Source organism: Lampris incognitus, chromosome 3 (assembly GCF_029633865.1).
Source record: "Lampris incognitus isolate fLamInc1 chromosome 3, fLamInc1.hap2, whole genome shotgun sequence".
NCBI lineage: Eukaryota > Metazoa > Chordata > Actinopteri > Lampriformes > Lampridae > Lampris > Lampris incognitus.
Window position 1 is genome coordinate 61,957,044 of NC_079213.1, and position 21,118 is coordinate 61,978,161.

Below are 21,118 nucleotides of genomic sequence, written 5' to 3' on the forward strand. Positions count from 1 at the left end.
CAGCTCAGATGAGGACGAGAGCAGCGTGAGAATGGGAGGAGAGCATGTGTGCTTGTGCGCAAGTGGGAGAGGACCAGACAGCGCTCCCTTGGCATTGACAAGGATATAGGACTCTGCCCCGAAGAATTTCTCGCCAGATTTTACCCCGCTACCGTCGTAGCCCACCCCCTTTCCCGTCCCCATTCTCCTCATCCTCTGTCAGTTATCCTCCCCCCCACCCCTCCACCCACCCCCTCTCTCAGCCCCTGCTTCAGGCGGCTTCTCCGGGCATGCTCCTTAAGCCAAAGTATGGCCGCTTTCGCAACGACTCTGTGACCTCCTCCGACGGCCTGATGCAGAGCTTAGCCATGAGCGGCAAAGTAGTGGCCACCCCGGTGGTTCCCTCCTCCACCCCCAGCCTGCCTCTACCCCCGCTGCGTCCTCTGGATCCGAGCACCGGGACCACCTCCTCCTCCTCCTTGTCCACCGGGGCTGCGGCCCTGGCCGACTCCCAGTGCCTGGATGGGGAGCAGGACGCTGCCACCACCTTCTGCATGCTCATCCCCAAGATGCCCCAGTGGAAGTTCTCCAACTCCCTGCTCAGCCGGAGCCCCTCCAACTCCAGCTCCAGCTCCAGCTCCAGCTCCAGCAAGGACTCTGGCAAGGCAGCGGCAGCTCCCTCGCAAACCTCCTCTTCCTCATCACACGGGCCGGGTGGCGGGAGCTCAGCCAGCGGCCCTGTGGCTAGCTTGGCCGCGGTGCTCAACTCCTGTGACCCTGTGTGTGTCACCCCATGTTCCCTACAGACCATTCGAGGGCAGAGAGCAGCAGCAGCAGCAGTAGGAGCAGCAGCAACCACCTCCACCAGTCCTGGGGGCCATGGATTCGGGGCCACCGAGGCCACGGGGAGCTCCGGGGGCTCTAGGTCAGGAATGAGCCGCAGGACCAGGGTTGAAGGCATGTGGCTGGGGGGAGAGGACTTCAACCAGAAAGGAAGCTTCATCCACAAGCCCTCCCAGGGCTGGCTGCATCCTGACAAGAAGATTGCTGGACCGGGGGTCTCCTATATTGTCAGAGTGAGTCTCAAAGACCACCTTTATTGTCTCATTCTCTGTGTTGAAGGGTAGTTAAAGACTCACTTAGCTCGGGACTAACTTCACGCACACGGGTTTAGTAGTGTAGGTTAAGGGTACGGTTTTTCAATTATCTCCTTCAGTTTTTACAGCAGATCTGCCAAGCATGTCTTCTTTAAAAGTGCCAACAAAACAAGCGATGTTTGTCTCAGCCAAAAACCCATGCTCTTCTGCAACTAGCTATCATAACTTGTTGATATTTACCCCTGGGTCAGATCCTACTGGTGACCTTCTTCCCCGGCTTCCGTACCTGTGTGAGAAACACGAGGACGTCACAGCCTTGTCATTTCTTTACGTAGTCCATGTGTTGATGTCTGATGAACACATCATTTAGTCCAGGTGGACGGTTTGGCGTGTCTGATTGGAGGACTGTGTCTGGGTATCAAATGAGCTCCAGGGTGGAGAAATCCAGAATACTTCTCGGTGTATTTTTTTTTATTATCATAAATTACATGTGTTGTAGATTACAGCTGTAAAGATATTCCCAACGCTGTTTCGGGGGCTGCATGTAATGCAGCAATGCAACATATACGATATGTACATACGTGATGTAATATAGATATGAGACCCTAAGCTGAAATGTTGCATGAGCTCTGGTGGACATCTGATGTGCGGTTGCATGTGGGAGTGGCGTGCCTTCTGTGGTGGATGTTTACTGTCACGTTTGGACCGAGGCGATGGGATTCCAGCCATAACCTTTCAGTTTACGATGCTCCATCGACACAATGAGCCTCAACACTTTCGTTGATATTGCTGGGACTTTGCTTTGTCTGAGTCAGCCCCGTCCCGAATAACTTTTAAGGACGCAGTTCCCCGCGCTCTTATCACACACAAAAAAAATGAAGGTTTGGCTACATCCGGAAATAGGAGATCACTCCTTCCTTTCCCCACCAGAAATGTGGCATTGATTATACATGCAACTGGGCTGGTTTGTGCTACAAAAGCCTGCGCCGTGGCTGAAGAGACATGTTCTGTTGGTGTGTCCAAACAGATTTATGTTCACAAAGGGTTACCATCCCGGAGCTAGACTGCCTGACGTCATGTCAATGATCTCCCCACAGTGACCCCCCCCCCGCAACCGTTGTCCGCCTACCCCCCTATCCCCTCCTCTCCCAGCCTCAGACTAACGACAGGGCTCTGGGTGAGCATTGTCTGGGGTCTGTGTGCCCACGTTCTAACGGCATTACACAGGCACCATTCATTCCAATATCCAATTACATTTAATCACAATCACTGGCGTCATGTGATGTTGAAGAGGTGGGCCGGCTCGGGCCCGGGCCCGGGAGGGGTTGTAGTCAGTGCACTGGGATCAAGTTAGGTGTAAGTGACACCACCATCCAGGGGTTTGGCTAAACTAACAATAAGTGAAAGAAGACTTATTTACACTGACAGGTTTGCTGGTTGGTGTTGGCTAACGCTCTCGTTTACTAAACGCAGAGCGCCGACATGGCTAGCCTTTGCTCTAGAGAAGCTAGCGATTTAAGGCAGTAAAGTGAAGGCGGCAGTGTTAAAAGGACACCGCGAGTTCTTCCGCTGTATGTGCAATTTTAAAGTTAATGTATTCGGGTAGGAGCACGAGCTGCATGTATTAGTGTCAGAGCGACAGTAGATTTTTGCTGTGTTGCACTTTTTTCCCCTTTCAGAAAGACCATCGCCTACTTCTTTCTCTTCTCTCCATGCTTCTCTCTCTCTCTCTCTCTCTCTCGCTCACACACACACACACACACACACACGCTCTTAAACCAGGAAGTGACAGGCAGTGACAGGATCCCTGGCGGTCGTTTCCTCCTTGACAATATTTCTGCACCCATGCATCCACGCTACACCATGTCACACCACGCCACGCCACGCCACACCACACCACACCACACCACACTATTAATACAGGAAGTGACGGGCAGTGACAGGATCCCTGGCAGTCATTTCCTCCTTGACAATATTTCTGCACCCATGCTACACCACACCACACCACACCACGCCACGCCACACTATTAATCCAGGAAGTGACAAGCAGTGACAGGATCCCTGGCGGTCGTTTCCTCCTTGACAATATTTCTGCACCCATGCATCCACGCTACATCACACCACACCAGTAGCTGATTTTGGCCGGAATTTGCCCTCTATGACAGCAAGGACACAGCAATGCACTCCGCAAACAAGCCCCTGTAGCAGTTAATACAGCCATCAGCCAGACAGCTGTAAAAAGCAGCCTGCTATCTATTTGCACTCTGACAAGTCTGTTGTCGCAGGATGGATTTGGATACAGTTTAGGCCGTAACACAAGAATTTTTTACTCTCTCTCTCTCTCTCTCTCTCTCTCTCTCTCTCTCTCTCTCTCTCTCTCTCTCTCTCTCTCTCTCTCTCTCTCTCTCTCTCTCTCTCTCTCAGTCTGCACTCTGTATGGGCCGGTACGTGGTGCTGGAGCTGCTGTCTTACTCTCTTCTTTCAGAAGTCCCTTCCCTCTGTCTCTCACGTCCTGTGTTCTGGCCATGTCCTCATCGGTGTCAGTGCAAGACCCAGCTTCACGGCGGAATACAAGCGCAGTTTGTTAGCTAGGAACAGTTGAGGCTAATCTCTAATTAGCCTCCCTATTACCAGAATGTCTGCTCTCCCGCGCACCACTGCTCCCTCTCTCCACTTCCAGCCAACACCAAACCAAACCCCGCTACCACATACCCACATCGTCCAACTTAAGGCCGGGGCAATATCTGGCCGACAGCCGATGGATGGATCACCGTGAACATAAAAGGCTGCAATGCCAGATACCAACAGGTGATCCACGCATTGGCATCCTTGATGGGGTGGAGCCACTGGAGCAGGTATGATCCAAACAGAGGGTGAATGAGCGCCCCAGGAGGTAGAAATGGAGGAAACCAATCTCCCAACTGATGCCAGACACTCTTTCTCCACGATGCTGTACCTTCTGTCCCTCTCCGCTAACTTCTGACTAATGCACAGCACCAGCAGATCAACTCCCTGTACCCCCTGGGACAAAACGGTCCCCAGCCCTCTGTCCGATGCGTCAGTCTGCAAGACAAAAGGGAGAGAGAAGTTAGGGGTGTGGAGAAGCGGCTCCCCACAGGGGACTTGTTTAACCCTCTCAAACGCCACCTGAGGCACCCTTTCAGGTGACATTGGTCAGGGGACTAGTCAGCTCCGCAAAGACGGGGATGAACCATGTGTAGTAGTCCCAGGAATGCCCTCACCTGCTTTTTCATCCCAGGCCTTGGACTAGCTGCAATTGCTGCTGTCTTATCTACCTGGGGATGCATCAGCCTGCTGCCTAAGTGGTACCCCAGATACCGTACCTCTCACTGCCCGACCATGCATTTCTTCGTGTTGGCCATGAGCACCGCCTACCTCGAGGAGTCGAGCACCACCTCCACTTGCCGCATATGCTGCGACTTTGGCTAATATCATCCAAGTAGGCGGCAGCATATGCAGCATGCGACCGCACCACCTGGTCCATGAGGCGTTGAAACTGGGCTGGAACCCTGAACAGCCTGTATGGAAGAGTCACACGCTGGTACAAACCATCTGGTGTAGAGGAAGCCATTTCCCCCCCTGGATTCTGGTGACAAGGGAATCTGCCAGTAGCACTTGGTCAGATCCAGTGTCGTGAAAAAATGAGCAGGGCCGACCCGGTCCACAAGTTTGTCAACCCACGGCACTGGATAGGCGTGAACTTGTTTTTTTTTTGAGGGGGGGATTCCCCCCCCTTTTTCTCCCCAATTGTATCCGGCGAATTACCCCACTCTTCCGAGCAGTCTTGCTCACTGCTCAACTCCCTCTGCCGAACCAGGGAGGGCTACAGACCACCACATGTCTTCTCCGATACATGTGGAGTCACCAGTCGCTTCTTTTCACTTGACAGTGAGGCATTTCACCAGGGGGATGTAGCGCGTGGGAGGATCATGCTATTCCCCCCAGTTCCCTCCACCCCCCACCCACCCCCCCGAACAGGCGCCCTGACCGACCACAGGAGGCACTAGTACAGTGACCAGGACACACACCCATATCCAGCTTCCCACCTGCAGACACGGCCAATTGTGTCTGTAGAGATGCCCGACCAACACGGGGATTCGATCCGGTGATCCCTGTGTTGGTAGGCAATGGAATAGACTACTATGCTGCCTGAATAGGCAGTCAACTTTGACACATTGTTCATGTGGTGGTAGTCTACTCAGAACCGTATAGACCCACTGGACTTGCACGTGAGGACGATGGGGCTTCACTGGTCCCTGCTAGACTCCTCTATTACCCCCCATTTCCAGCATGGCCTTTATTTCAGCCTGAACTGTTTTCTTTTTGTGCTCGGGCAGCCGGTACGGATGTCAGCACACTGTCATGCTTGTCTTGATGCATGCTCAATAATCCAGGTAAGAAAATCAAAAGAAGGTTGAATCAGTTCATGTGGACACAACATTTATTGACAGATAGGTTTCGTCACTCATCTAAGTGACCTCTTCAGTCTCAACTGACAAAAGGTATCCCACCCTTATAAACAATACAGTGGCATAACGACTGAAAACAACAATCAGTTTCATATGCAAATATGGGTGTCACCATTAACTAGAGTTTTGATGGTCATGTGTACTATTCACAGATGATCGGGGAATAGCTGCAATCACAGCATTGTAAGATGGCGACAGACATACTCTGTGCCAGGAGGATTGCCGTGACTTGTACATTGGGGAAACCAAACAAACGCTGACCGAGAGGATGGAGGAGAGCTAACATGTTAGGCCAGGACGCCACAGTCTACACCATCTACAGGCCAGTGGCCACTCTTTCAGGGATGAGGATATCCACGTCCTTGATAGGAAGGAATGCTGGTTTGAACGGGGAGTCAAAGAGGCCATCTATGTGAAGAGGGAATGACCATCCCTGAACCGGGGGTGGTGGTGGCTAAGAGTACATTTGTCGCCATTTTAAAATGCTGTGATTACAACATTCCCCGATCCTCTGTGAATAGTACACATGGGCGTCGAAACTCTAGTTAATGGTCACACCCATATTTGCATATGAAACTGGTAGTTGGTTTCAGTCCCTAGGCAACTGTATTGTACTGTGTTGTTCGTAAGGGTGGGATACCTGCAGTCAGTTTGGACTGAAGAGGTCACTTAGATGAGTGATGAACCGTAGCTGTCAATAAATGTTGTGTCCAGATGAACTGATTCAACCTTCTTTGATGAAATCCCCACTGGTTATCTGGTTGTCCCTGGTTGAAGCTGGTGTCCTTCAACAGCTGCCTAACCATAACCCTGTGGTGAGCCCGTATGTGGCGGGAGTGTCGGAAAAGCTGAGATGCGTATTTTTCCCAGTTGCTGCCCGCATCGAATTCAAAACCTTAATGCTTGCTTACAGAACAGCAACTAAACCGGCTCCTGCCTACCTGAACTCCGTCATTCAGGTCCACACTCAAGTCCTGCTCACTATGTTCTGCCAATGAAAGGCACCTGGCACTTCTGCCACAATGGGCCCCAAGTCACTAGCCTAGACTCTTCTCTTCTGGAGTTCCCTGGTGGTGGAACAAGTTACCAAACTCCATTTGATCCAGCGAGTCCCTCTCCATCTTTAAGAAGCTAAAGACTCAGCTCTTTCTCAAACACCTCCACACCTGATGGCATTAATAAAAATAAATAAATAAATAAATAAATAAATAAATCTTCTATGCACCTGTAGTGAACCTGTAGTATTTCAAGTAACACTAAAAACATTACACTACTCAAGCTGTTAACGGGCTGCTTTATTCCGTACTCCAATATACAATGAATATACCTCCTGCTCCACATAATGTACATAACTTCCGTCAACCACCACACGTGACCTCTTAACCTGTTAACCCTGTACCTCCTGGAGGTGACGTACACTACATCCCTCTCCTTCTTATACGTTGACTTCCATCATAATATTTCAATAACATAAACATGTAATGCTATGAAACTTCTGCTCACAAATACAGTTGTTGGTAACATATTTAGCTTTCAATACGACAGACCTTTTTCAAGTACTCACTGTAAGCAATACTTAACAAATACAAGTGTTTACTGTAACCGCGTAGTCAACAAGAATTCAGGCCTAAACATAAATTTGACGCCAACAGAAATTTAACCAAAACGTTTCCTTTCAATTCACACAAAACATTTTCTTTTTTTTCACATAAACAATGACTTGAATGGCCAGGGCCATGAAGACAGTTCCGGAGGTTATTATGCCCCGTCATGGCAACTGTCTGTCTGAGTGACATAGTCTGTCAGATGGGCAGGCTGTCGCCTGGCTCTTTGAGGCCGACTTTCCTGCTGAGGAATTTCCTCTGGTGCTTGTATTTCAGCAGGTTGGCTGTTTGAACTCTCTCCAGCAATACTGACCGGTACCGTCTCTTTGTCAGGCTCAACCCACAGCTTCACGAACGACACATGACGCATCATCTTCCTGCCATCCTTCTCAAGAATGACTGAATTTCCTTTTCGGTTCACAACAGTGTATGGGTCTCGCTCATACGGAGTTGTTTGTGTTGTTTTGTTTGTGTTGACGGAGAAGGACTTTGTCACCTTGTTGCACTGCACCGTCTTTTGCTCTTCTCGGTTTGTCTGCATACATACAGCCTTTCTCCTTTCTCACCACATCGGTTTGGCAAACAGCAACCTCCTGACCAGTAGGCCTCTGCCGGCAGTCCACTGACAGTTCAGGCAGTTTCATTGTGATCTGGCGATTAAAGAGCAGCTCTGATGGGCTGCGTCCAGTGACACAGTGAGGGGTGCTGCGGTAGGCCATGAGAAAAACGTCAAGCTCAGTGCGCTAGTCTACCTTCAGCGTAAGCTGCAAGTATGGCCTTACATAGTGTCCTGTTCTGTCTTTCAACCTCACCATTTGCTTGTGGCCAATATGTAGTGACGTGGCGGTGTGTGATGCCACTTTCTTGAAGATATGTTTCGAATTCTTTTGAAAGAAACGGAGTGCCATTGTCCATCACAATGCACTCTGGAATGCAATGAGTAGCTAACGAGTGTCTCAGATGTTTAATTATATTCGCTGAGGTGGGGCTTTGCAGGATATTAACAGTCACCCACCTTGAATAGTAATCAGTCAGTACCAGTAGGTGGTCTCCTGATGGGAACGGTCCACACGTGTCGAGAGCAAGTGTCTGCCATGGCTTAGCCAGAAGCTCTGTCCTTGTAGTAGGGACGTCCTGTGAAGATGAGCAGTTGACTTGACAAGCATGACATGACTTAACCAACTCCTCTGCTTCCCGATCAATTCCGGGCCAGCGTACTTTTGTCCTCAGCCTTTGCTTTGTTTTTACAATTCCTCGATGGCCTTCATGCGCTAGCATCTGCGTCTGTCGTCATGCAGCTTGTGGAATGACAATGCGTGTACCTCTCAGTACTATTTTCCCAAGAGTGGAGAGCTCAGTTTTGACAGTACGATAAGCTGTATCACATTTACTCCAGTCATCAGTCTTGATGCATCTCTGCAAGGTAACTAGAGTGGGATCCTCCGCTGACAAGTCCTCCAGTTGTCGTGGTGTGAAAGCATGTGGTACTGTATGTTGAGACACAAAGTAGATGTGATCTTCAGCAGTACCAATGAGTACTGGTGGGTTAACTGTGAGGCGTGACAGCGAATCAGCTGCATTCTGTGGCCCTGGTTTATACCCAACTTTAAAATGATAGGGCTGCAGCCTTAATGGCCACCTTGCAATCCTGGCTGGTGGCTTGGACTTTGGCAAGTAGATAGTTTCAAGAGGCTTGTGGTCTGTGACCATCACAAAGTCCTTTCCATACAGGAATACATGGAACTTTTCATATGCCCACACAATGGCGAGGGCCTCTCTTTCAGTCTGAGAGTATCGATGCTCTACGTCTGATAAGGCTCAGCTGGCATAATACACAGGTTTGTGTGTTCGTCACTTTGTTTTTGGCTCATTATCGCTCCTAATCCCACCGGACCAACATCAACTGTTACGTGTCTCAGCATCCTGGTTGAAGTAGGCCAATACATGTGAACTGGCCAACTGTCTCTTCAGCTCTACAAAAGCTCTTTCCTGCTCTGATCCCCATGTCGATTTGCAGGATTGCCTTGTGAGTCTCCTCAAGAGGTTCTGATGTAGTGGCCAGATTAGGAATGAATCTGCCACAGTAGTTCACAAGCCCTAAGAAACTCCTCACCTCAGCAGCATTTGTTGGGCGGCATGTGTGTTCTCCACTGCCTCAACCTTTGACTGAGCTGCTCCGATGCCAGTTTTGGACAGCACATGAGCCATCAACTCCTGTTCATTCATCCGGAACTGGCACTTTTTTCCATTGAGCATCAACTGCTTCTCCACCGATTGTTTTAAGATTTGGTTTTGTGTAGTCTCTCATCATGCTGTTGTGTCGTTTCTGCTGAAACAATGATGTCATCGGAGATGTTGTAGACTCCTGGGATGCCTTGTAGGACCTGTCTGATGATATACTGATAAATCTCAGGAGCAGATGAGATTCCGAACGTCAGTCTCTTACAGCGCCATAAACCTGTGTGTGTGACAAATGTGGTTATCAACCTGGACTCCAACACGAACTGATGATATCCCCACTTGAGATCCAGTTTTGAAAACACCGTGGCTCTTGTCATATCCTCCAATATTTCATCTATAATGGGGATAGGGTGCTGTTCTCAAACAATGGCTTCATTTGCCCTGTGCATGTCTACACACAGTCTTGGCTCTTCCTTACCATGCACTATAACTAACGGTGACACCCAGGGTATTGGCCCCATTTACTCTTTCTATGACATCCATCTCCTCCAGTTGTTTGAGTTTTTCATCCACCTGTTTCCTTACACTGTATGGTACTCTGCGAACAGGCTGGGCTACTGGGTTTACACTGCTGTCTACATGAAGTGCTAGCCGAAAATCTTTCAGTTTCCCTAAGCCCTGAAAACAGTCTTTGTATTTCTCCTGTAACTCTGCTGCGAAGTCTGCTGTCTTTTTTGTTTGGATGGTGTTCACCTGATCAATAGGGCCTATGTGAAGAAGCCCCAACTGAACAGCCGTCTTTCTGCCCAGTACACAGATCTGTGCTTCTTCGATCACTTGAATTTTTTTGCAGTGACCGGTTCTGATTCCTCTCTTGCTTTGAAATCAGCTGTGAAAGTGCCTTTCACTTGCAGTGGTGTTGTTGAGCCGAATGGATACACTTTCTTCTCTGGGGGGTCTTAATTTAATGTCCCTTTTAGCTCTCAACTGATTGAACGTGGACACAGTCACAGTGTTACAGGAAGCCCCAGAGTCTGTCAGCATTTCGACTGGCCGGTCATTTATTAGTACAGTTAGTGTTCCATCATTAGTGTGCTCAGGGACTGTAAATACAAAAATTTGGTGACTGAGCCTTCTCCAGGGCAGCTCCCAGGCTCTGGAACTCACTCCCCCAAATCATTAGAAGCTCAGAATCCCTCCCACTCTTCCAATCCCGTCTCAAGACACACCTCTTTTCCATTGCCTTCTCGTGACCCCCCCCCGCCCTCTTATCCACCCCTAATCTGAGGTAGACTAAGGAACAAGCACTCGACCTGCTGCCCCCCTCCTATTGGAACTCCCTCCCCAAGCACATCAGACACTGCTGCAATCTGCCCACATTCAAGTTATTAATCAGGACTCACCTCTTCAGACTTGCTTTCATCTGTGATTTATGATGTTTGTTTTTCTTGCTCTTTTGTATGTGTCTAAGTGGGAGAGTACTGCTGGCGTCGTGTGTGGCTGCCGCTTCTCCCTCTCATAGCCCCCTTCCCATCCACCCCTGTATGTCTGTGTTATGTTTATCTGTTGTCTTGTTTCACCCCGTTTATTGTAAAGCGACTTTGAGTGTTAGAAAAGCTGTTATTATTAATACATGGTCATCATCGCTGTCGCTGTGCTTAGTGGGTGTGGTCATGGTTGTAACTCTGTTTACTTTGTGTATTTTCTTTGTTTTGCACATTTTGGCAAAATGCCCTTCTTTGCCACATTTATTGCACCTTTTGTTCTTTGCTATGGTGCATTCACGACTCATGTGTCCTTCACGACCACACCGGTAACATTTTATGCTTTGCACACCAATTTGTGACTGATCCTGATTTGTAGACAATCTGGGACTTACAATTTTTCCCCTTTCTCTGCTGGGTTTTCTACGGTGGCCCTGAAGTGCAAATCACAACAACATTTCATAAAACGGCCCTGATGGGCAAAACACAACGACGTTTTAGATTACGGAAAGGGTAGGACCATAGACTGTAGGTAGGACAGCATTTCTCGTTTGTGATTGGACAGAATCCTAGCCCATCAATGTCATATCCTGTTTCTGTTGCGTACTACTCTCACCAGTGTCCTTGCACGAATTTTGAATTTAGTTTGCAAGTATGGAAGAGGAGATTGAGTTTATACGGGAATGTTTTAAGAAAGGACATTCATATGATGCAATTCTGGATATGCTTTCAACATATCATGACATTAAAATGTCCCGGTCAACCCTGAAATCACGTTTGAAAGAACTAGGACTGAGGAGACGGGGCGAACTGATTTCTTGCATTTGAATGACTTTGTATGAGTAAAATAGTCACCAGTTAGCTCAAGGATTATCGGAGTGAGCCCTATTTAAAAAATACTAGGCTAGTCTACATTTAGCTCATTTCAAGCTAGCTAATTATTAACTTAATACAGTCAATAAAGTTGTTTTTTATTACTTCGGGGTTGTTGTTTGTTGGTCCACATTTGAGCCACATGATTCTGCGGGAGAACCCGTCAATACAGCCAGATATCGCAATGCCAAACGGTTTTAATGGGTCTTACCCGTCTACATGCCACAAGTAATTTGGAACCATACCACAGTACGTGCGTCTAGTAAACTTACGACGTGTCCGCGACAAGGTTCCGCGTGGGTTCAGTTCACGAAGCATTCGCATTACCGTCTCCCTTTTAACACAGAGACAAAGTTTCTGTTTAAAGTCAACCACATAGCTCTGTATCCAAACAGCTGTCCAGGTCCGCACAGCTCTGATAAGTTGGCCCTTCTGACGTCACCTGTTGAAGAGTAGCCGCCCCGTCTCCTCAGTCCTAGTTCTTTCAAAAGTGATTTCAGGGTTGACCGGGGCATTTTAATGTCATGATATGTTGAAAGCATATCCAGAATTGCATCATATGAATGTCCTTTCTTAACATATTCCCGTATAAACTCAATCCCCTCTTCCATACTCGCAAACTAAATCCAAAATTTGCGCAAGGACACTGGTGAGAGTAGTACGCAACAGAAACAGGAAATGTTTGTGCAAGGACACTGGTGAGAGTAGTACGCAACAGAAACAGGAAATGTTTGTGCAAGGACACAGTGAGAGTAGTGCGCAGCAGAAACAGGAAATGTTTGTGCAAGGACACTGGTGAGAGTAGTACGCAACAGAAACAGGAAATGTTTGTGCAAGGACACTGGTGAGAGTAGTGCGCAACAGAAACAGGAAATGTTTGTGCAAGGACACTGGTGAGAGTAGTACGCAACAGAAACAGGAAATGTTTGTGCAAGGATACTGGTGAGAGTAGTGCGCAACAGAAACAGGAAATTTTTGCGCAAGGACACTGGTGAGAGTAGTACGCAACAGAAACAGGAAATGACATTGATGGGCTAGGATTCTGTCCAATCACAAACGAGAAATGCTGTCCTACCTACAGTCTATGGTCCTACCCTTTCCGTAATCTGAAACGTTGTGTTTTGTCCCTCCCGGCCGTTTTCTGAAACGCTGTTGTGATTTGCACTTCAGGGCCACCGTAGTTTCTATCCATTTTGCGCTTGTTGGTCAGCTGACCCCATCGCCCTTGCGACGCTTGTTTGCAGTCATGTGATTCTGATGACGCGCGAGATTCAGATGGAGGGCAGGAAGAGAAAGGAGCAGAATGGATGAGATGGAGCTAGTTTAGCCCGAACTGTGCTAGTTTAGACGACATTATGAGAGAAAGGTATAAACAGAAATTAAGACATGTTGGACATGGTCTTATGTTATGACGAGGAATTTTTTTTGACGAAATGGTCACTGCACACACGCGCGTTATCCGACTCCGCCCCTCCCGACCGCAGACGACGGTTCGCAAGCCATTTTTTTCCAGCGTTTTCGGTCAATTGCTTGGTATATATCCGTGAAGACGTTTCGCCTCTCATCCAAGTGGCTTCCTCAGTTCGTGCCTTTCTGACTAGACCAAGCTAGTCTGACTGGCTGGTGATGAGACTCAGTATTTATCCTCTAGGAGTCGTTGTCAGAGCTATTGATATGCGTGGCTCTTTGTGATCAGATGTTTACCAACGCCCGTCGCTAACAGAGCCATAGATATGCGTGGCTCTTTTGTGTACCGATGTTATGGCCGCGCCCGTCGCCATCGGAGCTATTGATTTGCATTTGTTTAGCCGCGACGGTCGTTGGGGGTGTTGATTTCGACTTCATTGTTCAGTGGTCATGAGAGTGGTTGGAGCCGTTAGTGAGCGACTGTTGTTCTTTGAGGCTAGGCTTCTTGAGTCTCCTGGGTAGAGATGAAAGGACGGCATTGTAAGTGGGAGATAGGTGGTGTCGCAGACCTCCTCCTTTGTTGAGGGATGGTTTTTCCAGTTTTGCATAGATGGCTTCCTTCACCTCTCTTTCAAACCATCTATCTTCTCTGTCCAAAATGTGTACGTTGCTGTCCTCGAAGGAGTTTGTCTTCTCCTTTAGATGTAGATAGACTGCTGAGTCTTGTCCTGAGGAGTTTGGCCTTCTGTGTTGGGCCATCCGTTTGTGTAGTGGTTGTTTGGTTTCTCCTATGTATAGGTCAGTGCAATCCTCATTGCATTGTACAGCATACACCAGATTGCTTTTCCGGGTGTGTGGTACACGGTCTTTGGGATGAACCAGTCTTTGTCGGAGTGTGTTGCTGGGTTTGAAGTATACCGGGATGTGTGGTTTGTTGAAAATTCTCCTGAGTTTCTCGGAGACCCCAGAAACTGGGCTCTTCCTTCTGTTCCTTTTCTCCTCGTCGCTCACCTGGTTGGTCTTTTTGGAACGTGTTGCAGTTTTCACAAAGGTCCAACTGGGGTAGCCGCGTGGAGGCTTGGGAAACTGTGAGGCAACGTTTGCTACGGGACGACATCCTCCACAATAGGACCAACCTCAGCCCAGACCAGATTTGCCAACTACTGGACCTTTGCCTGAACACTACATATTTCCAATTCAGGGACCAGTTTTACAGACAGAAGCACGGCTGTGCAATGGGCTCACCAGTATCGCCCATTGTGGCCAACTTATGTATGGAAGAGGTAGAACACAGGGCCCTGAACTCCTTCAGAGGAACACCTCGGAGCCACTGATTCAGATATGTGGATGACACATGGGTCAAAATCCAAACACAAGAGGTGCAAGCGTTTACCAAACACATCAACTCAGTGGACAAGAACATTAAGTTCACAAGGGAAGACGTAAAGAACAACAGTTTGCCCTTCTTGGACTGTGACGTCCACATTGGGGAAGACAGGAGCCTCCACATTGGGGTTTACAGGAAACCTACACACACAGACCAATATCTACTTTTCGACTCACACCACCCGCTGGAACACAAACTGGGCATCATCAGAACTCTGCAACACAGAGCTGACAATGTGCCCAGCAGCACTCGGGCCCAACGAGAAGAACATAAACACCTGAGGGGAGCTTTAAAAACCTGCGGCTACCCCAGTTGGACCTTTGTGAAAACTGCAACACGTTCCAAAAAGACCAACCAGGTGAACGACGAGGAGAAAAGGAACAGAAGGAAGAGCACAGTCATCCCATATGTTTCTGGGGGCTCCAAGAAACTCAGGAGAATTTTCAACAAATACCACATCCCGGTATACTTCAAACCCAGCAACACACTCCGACAAAGACTGGTTCATCCCAAAGACCGTGTACCACACACCCGGAAAAGCAATCTGGTGTATGCCGTACAATGCAATGAGGATTGCACTGACCTATACATAGGAGAAACCAAACAACCACTACACAAACGGATGGCCCAGCACAGAAGGCCAAACTCCTCAGGACAAGACTCAGCAGTCTATCTACATCTAAAGGAGAAGACACACTCCTTCGAGGACAGCAACGTACACATTTTGGACAGAGAAGATAGATGGTTTGAAAGAGGGGTCAAGGAAGCTATCTATGCGAAACTGGAAAAACCAACCCTCAACAGAGGAGGAGGTCTGCGACACCACCTATCTCCCACTTACAATGCCGTCCTTTCATCTCTACCCAGGAGACTCAAGAAGCCTAGCCTCCAAGAACAACAGTCGCTCACTAACGGCTCCAACCACTCTCATGACCACTGAACAATGAAGTCGAAATCAACACCCCCAACAACCGTCGCTGCTAAACAAATGCAAATCGGAGCACAGGAGAGCCACGCATATCAATAGCTCCGATAACGACGGGCGCGGCCATAACATCGGTACACAAAAGAGCCACTCATATCTATGGCTCTATTAGCGACGGGCGTTGGTAAACATCTGATCACAAAGAGCCACGCATATCAATAGCTCTGACAACGACTCCTAGAGGATAAATAGTGAGTCTCATCACCAGCCAGTCAGACTAGCTTGGTCTAGTCAGAAAGGCACGAACTGAGGAAGCCTCTTGGATGAGAGGCGAAACGTCTTCACGGATATATACCAAGTCCAGTTGCACTCGATTCAACTCCTTTGGATAACCATGACCTGGATGAATGAGAACATTCACAGACAACGTTTGGTGCTCAATAAAAACTCCTTGTGGTTTCTCAGTTAATGACGCCAAACATAGGCATTTCGAAAGTTTGTGATAGTGCTTCCTGTGTAGAAAGTCACTTCCTGCCCTCCGTCTGTGTAGCACTGGCGTAAATATAGGTGGTGCAGCCGGTGCAGTGGCACCACGGCCCGTCGCTAGGGGGGGCCCGTCAATATTTCTGCATGCATTGTCCTAGTCCAATGTTACATGTCTGTTTTGAGCATGTGATGATAGCTTGTTTAGCGCGCGCAATATCATTTACCTATCTAGCGTACCTAATTAACAGGGAAAAAAATAAAATCAAGCAAGCAAGCACGAGTTACACACATAAAAGTGGATGTAAAAAGAGGAAGGAGAGCAAGGAAAAAAAAGGAAAGCTACCATGCAATCTAGCAGGTTTTGAGTCTGATGTGTGCTCCCCTGTTACTGTCGAATGACAAGGCTATTAGCTATATTACAGCCTAGTTGCTTAGTTGACTTGTTTCATTGCCTTGTCGACTGATTTGATTTAGAGACCGTCTGTTTAGGTTTCCGAACTCGGTCCTTGGTGCGTCCGCTCTCCGTGGTTCTGAAGTGTAGCCAATCTTTGACGTACTGACCTTTACAATAACTCATCTGTGTAAACTTTGGCTGTTACTTTGATATTTCTATTTTATTTGTCATATTTTATGATGTGAAGCACTTTGTGATTGCATATCTGTGAAAGGTGCTATAAAAATAAATTACTAAAAGTACTTACTAAACCCACCTATGGTGGTGGTGGTGTGTGTGTGTCAGCGAGTGAGAGAGAGGCAGGGGGGGGGGGTCTACGAGGGTTGCTTGCACCAGGGCCCATAATAAATATGTTACGCCAGTGATCTGTAGTTCGTGGCGTCACATGCAAACAACCATTTCTCGGAGCCCTGCGAGTTTCAAGTCTTTTTCACGCAACAGCTGCCGGCGCAGTGGGTTTGAAATGCATTTATCGATAACTTGGTCACGGATGAAATCATCTTTGTTGTCACGGAACTCACACGTTGATGCAAGCTTCTTTACTCTACTCACCAGACTGTCCATGGACTCTCTTTGTGCTTGTTCTGCTTGCCTAAAGACAGGGGATGTTTTTCTGAGGCGCGAAATAGTCATTCAACTTGTTTAACGCCAGGTTATAGTCGCCATCTGCTCCCGTCTCGTCCAGCGTGAAGAAGAGATCCTGGACCTCGGAACCGGCTAAGCGCAGCAGCAAAGCCCTTTCCCGTGTGTCATCACGGACTCCCGATGCAGTTAAACAGAGTTTGAAAGTATTAGTCCACTTCTGCCAGCGCACACCGACATTAGCTCAGTCGGACAGCGCATCAAAAGGAGCAGCTGCAGGCAAACTTAGCGCCATTCTTACGAGCAGACTCCGCCATTTCCTTCCTTCCTTCCGCTCAAACTTCATGCAGTAGCCAGTCACTCGCGCACGAGTCAGCTTTCCATTTTATATCCTCGTCGCCAAATGTAGTGCTCTTATTTCATGTAACACTAAAAACTTTACACCGCTCAAACTGCTAACGTGCTGCTTTATAGACGGGTTTCCTGTTTACAAACATTACTGGGTGCGTGCGCAGCCAGGGGGCAAAAGGCAGCGCTCAAAAGATTATGAAATGCGTAATCTTTGGAATGTTGAAAATTTTACACCCATCCTTTTGGCGGTTTGTGCAGTTTATTGCACAACAACTGCGCGTCATCTCTGCTGTATCTGAGCTCTATCTTGGTTAAAATCTCTGCGCTGTTGCTGCTTTCTGCCCCCTAGTTGCGCACGCATCTCTGTGATGACGTTGCACGGTAACCCTCCTATTCCTTACTCCAGTATACAATGAATACACTTCCTACTCCACATAATGTACGTAACTTCCGTGAACCACCACACGTGACCCCATAACCTGTTAATCCTTTACCTCCTGGAGGTGACGTACACTACAGCACCCTATGTGTTGCCTTTGTGCACTGCCTGTTGACACCTATGTCTTATCGGACTTGAAACTAGTTTTTTGGCACTTACTTGCGTTGTTGTCTCCTGACTAGATCCTTGCTTGTTCTTGAAAATCGGTACCAGTGTGCTTCCTCTTCACTCCTCAGGCATCCTCTCACTTTTTAAACAATCTAGTTAAAAACTCCACTGCCATCTCTCCTAAACATCTCCATATCTCCACAGGTATGTCATCAGGAGCAATTACCTTTCCATTCTCCATCCTCTTCATAGCTGCCCTCATTTCCTCCTTGCTAATCTACTGCACTTCCTGATTCATTATCCCTACATCATCCAACCTTCTCTCTCGCTCTCGTTTTCTTCATTCATCACCCCCTCAAAGTACTCCTTCTGCTAGCTACTGAAAATTGTTATGAAATATTTTGCATGCATATGGTAATCACTGGCGGCCTGGTGGCCCAGTGGTTAGCGCTGTCGCCTCACAGCAAGGTCCTGGGTTCGAACCCTGGAGTTGTCCAACCTTGTGGGTCATCCCAGGTCGTCCTCTGTGTGGCGTTTACATGCTCTCCCCGTGTCTGTGGGGGATTGCTCCAGTTTCCCGAACCATCAAAAAGACATGCAAGTTAGGATTAGTGCTCCTGTCTGTGCCGCTGACCGAGGCATGGCAAGGAGAACTGGAGTTGGTCCCTGGGTGCTGCACGGCGGCTGCCCACTGCTCCTAGTTACACATCTAGGATGGGTTAAATGCAGAGCATAATGTCCCCGCTGGGATTAATAAAGTATATCAAAATCAAAAATGAGCTCTCGGATGTACGTCGCTTTGGATAAAAGCGTCTGCTAAATGAAACTGTAACATTTTAACTTTGTAACGTATTACATGCAGGGCAGAACATCTGTTATCAACTGTGGAGGGGGCAATTACCTGCAGGAAATGTTATCAGGAGCAATTCCTGAGGGGGCACCAAAAGCAGTGCTGTAAATCTTCTAACGAACTCTCAGCCTGCAGCTGAGGAACACTACATTGCATCGCCAGTTTCTGTCACTGACTCGAATTCAAACAGCGGCAAACACTGATTGATGTAACTGTGGCTAGCTAGCAAACATCAGCTAACTGCTAGCTAACATAAAGCGTGACCAGAAATTAGCTGCAGCAAAAATGAAGAGTGGTGACAATTCCAAATGTGTTTATTGTATTGGATTGTAGAAGTAAAGAAATATCTAACATATCCTTTGTTTGAACTAGCGTTAATTTTGTCAGCTTTTTTTTTTTAGCCTTAGTCCTGGGCCAAATGTCCTCGTTAGTTTTTGACAAAAAGTCTGGGTATTCTTATCTTAGTAAAAAAAAAAACTGCTGACCATTTAGACTTTATTAGCTATCAGATTATACTGAACATTTCAGTTAATCTATCCATCCATCCATCCATCATCCAAGCCGCTTATCCTGCTCTCAGGGTCGCGGGGATGCTGGAGCCTATCCCAGCAGTCATTGGGCGGCAGGTGGGGAGACACCCTGGACAGGCCGCCAGACCATCACAGGGCAAAGAGAATAAAGCAAAAAACAAAACAAAACACACACACACACACACAGCCAACACCACAGTCCACCCAGTGCGACACAGTCGAAAAACTCCACCGTCCAGAGAACGAACACCAGCCAGGATGACTGTCAGAACTGCCGGTCTGCATGGGCTAGCAGTTAGCTTAGTCTGCCCCGCTTCCGCGTCTTGTCAGACCGCCCTCGGTGTTTCCTCTTCGGGTGCAGCTCCAGGCAGGGCCGTGGTCCCTGGGCCCATCGGATGCAGCAGATCAAGCTCCCTCAGCCGATCCAACGCCAGCTCTCCAGCCAGACACCTTCGACACACCTCCCCACACTCCACATGACCACACTAACTAGTCTAGCCAAAACCAACAAGTTTTATTGTCATTTTAGGGCAACTCAAAGTTATACAAACAAAATTCTTATCGTCCGATTCACATTTGTAAACGGTCTTAACAAACCTCAAAGGTTGAAAGCTCTTATGGCGGACACAAAACCCTCGCCTTCTCTGCTCTGCATGGTCCGAAAAAACGTGGCCACACCGAACGCTGTTCACTTCCTGGCAGCGTGATGACGTCAGCAATACGCATCCCATTCTTAAAGCGACAGTAACATAAATGTCAATATAACAGAAATAGGGCCTTGAATCGTGGTTTCCGAGTTTATAAGGATTTAAATGAATTTCTTTACATTCTACACTAATACTCCTTTTCCACCGGGTTACACGTATTTCACTTAAGATTTTATCTTAGCATTATCTGATGAAAAACAACAACAAAAACAAACAAGTAGGCTATAAAACACAGTCTACATAATATAACACCACCACCTTATAGCTTAATATAGCTAAAAACAGCAACCTAACACGACCACCAATATGTCAACCCACCTCACTTTCTTTGTGGTGAAATATGCTGCACTGGATAAACTGGATGTTTAAAACGGCACTAACGGCAATTTCAAGTCAAATCAGTTTTATTTGTGTAGCCCAATATCACAAATTATAATTTTGCTCCAGGGGCTTTACAGCAACACAACATCCTGTCCCCAGACCCTCACATCGGATAAGGAACACCTCCCTAAAAAAACCTTTAAAGGGAAGAAAAACTAGGAAGAAATCTCAGGGAGAGCAACAGAGGAGGGATCCAAGTTGGAGAGTCATGCAATGGATGTTGTGTGTACAGAGTAAAACACAATTTACAGAATACAACATTGAAAGAGGACAACAGAATTGTAATAAAATTATAAGATATATGAAGAATACGGTAAGGCAGTTCACAAAAGATAAGCCCCCCCCCCATACAGAATGTGTTGCTTGTTGGTAAATGTAGCATGTAGATTGGTCAGTGAGCACAGCTTGATCGTGCATGGGGAGCGTAATACGATTCTGCTGAGTAGTTAGTTAGTTATGGTTGAATGGTGCTCACGGCTCATCGCATGGACAGTGCCAGCTTGCTCTTCTGTGCCCGAGCTAGAGTCCACGACCCGGCACAACTGGCATCACCGGCGTAAACTTCGATTAAAGGTCCAAGCATGACAATATGATGAGGACGATGCCAGGCAGTATCCATATGCCACTGAGCAACGCAACCACCATCACCATGTAGACCTGGTAGGAGGATAGACTGCACAAGCACACAGGGGAGAGAGACTCACATCACTCCATTCACATACATGGGAGAAGAGACAAGAAAAGACATTAGTCACACATGGGAGAGAGGAGGATGTAACATTGAAACAGGATAACAAAATTAT

The 21,118-nt window shown here is 47.7% G+C and overlaps 1 protein-coding gene across 1 annotated transcript in view; it reads left to right on the forward strand.

Moving 5' to 3' along the window:
• The first annotated feature begins 225 nt into the window (after positions 1-225).
• Positions 226-21,118, forward strand: part of shc2 (SHC (Src homology 2 domain containing) transforming protein 2) — a 65,264-nt gene continuing 44,371 nt past the window's right edge. Inside the window, exon 1 of the mRNA XM_056277449.1 lies at positions 226-1,055. Coding sequence (XP_056133424.1) covers positions 270-1,055 — 786 coding nt within the window. The 5' untranslated portion in view covers positions 226-269. The remainder of the gene's footprint in view (positions 1,056-21,118) is intronic.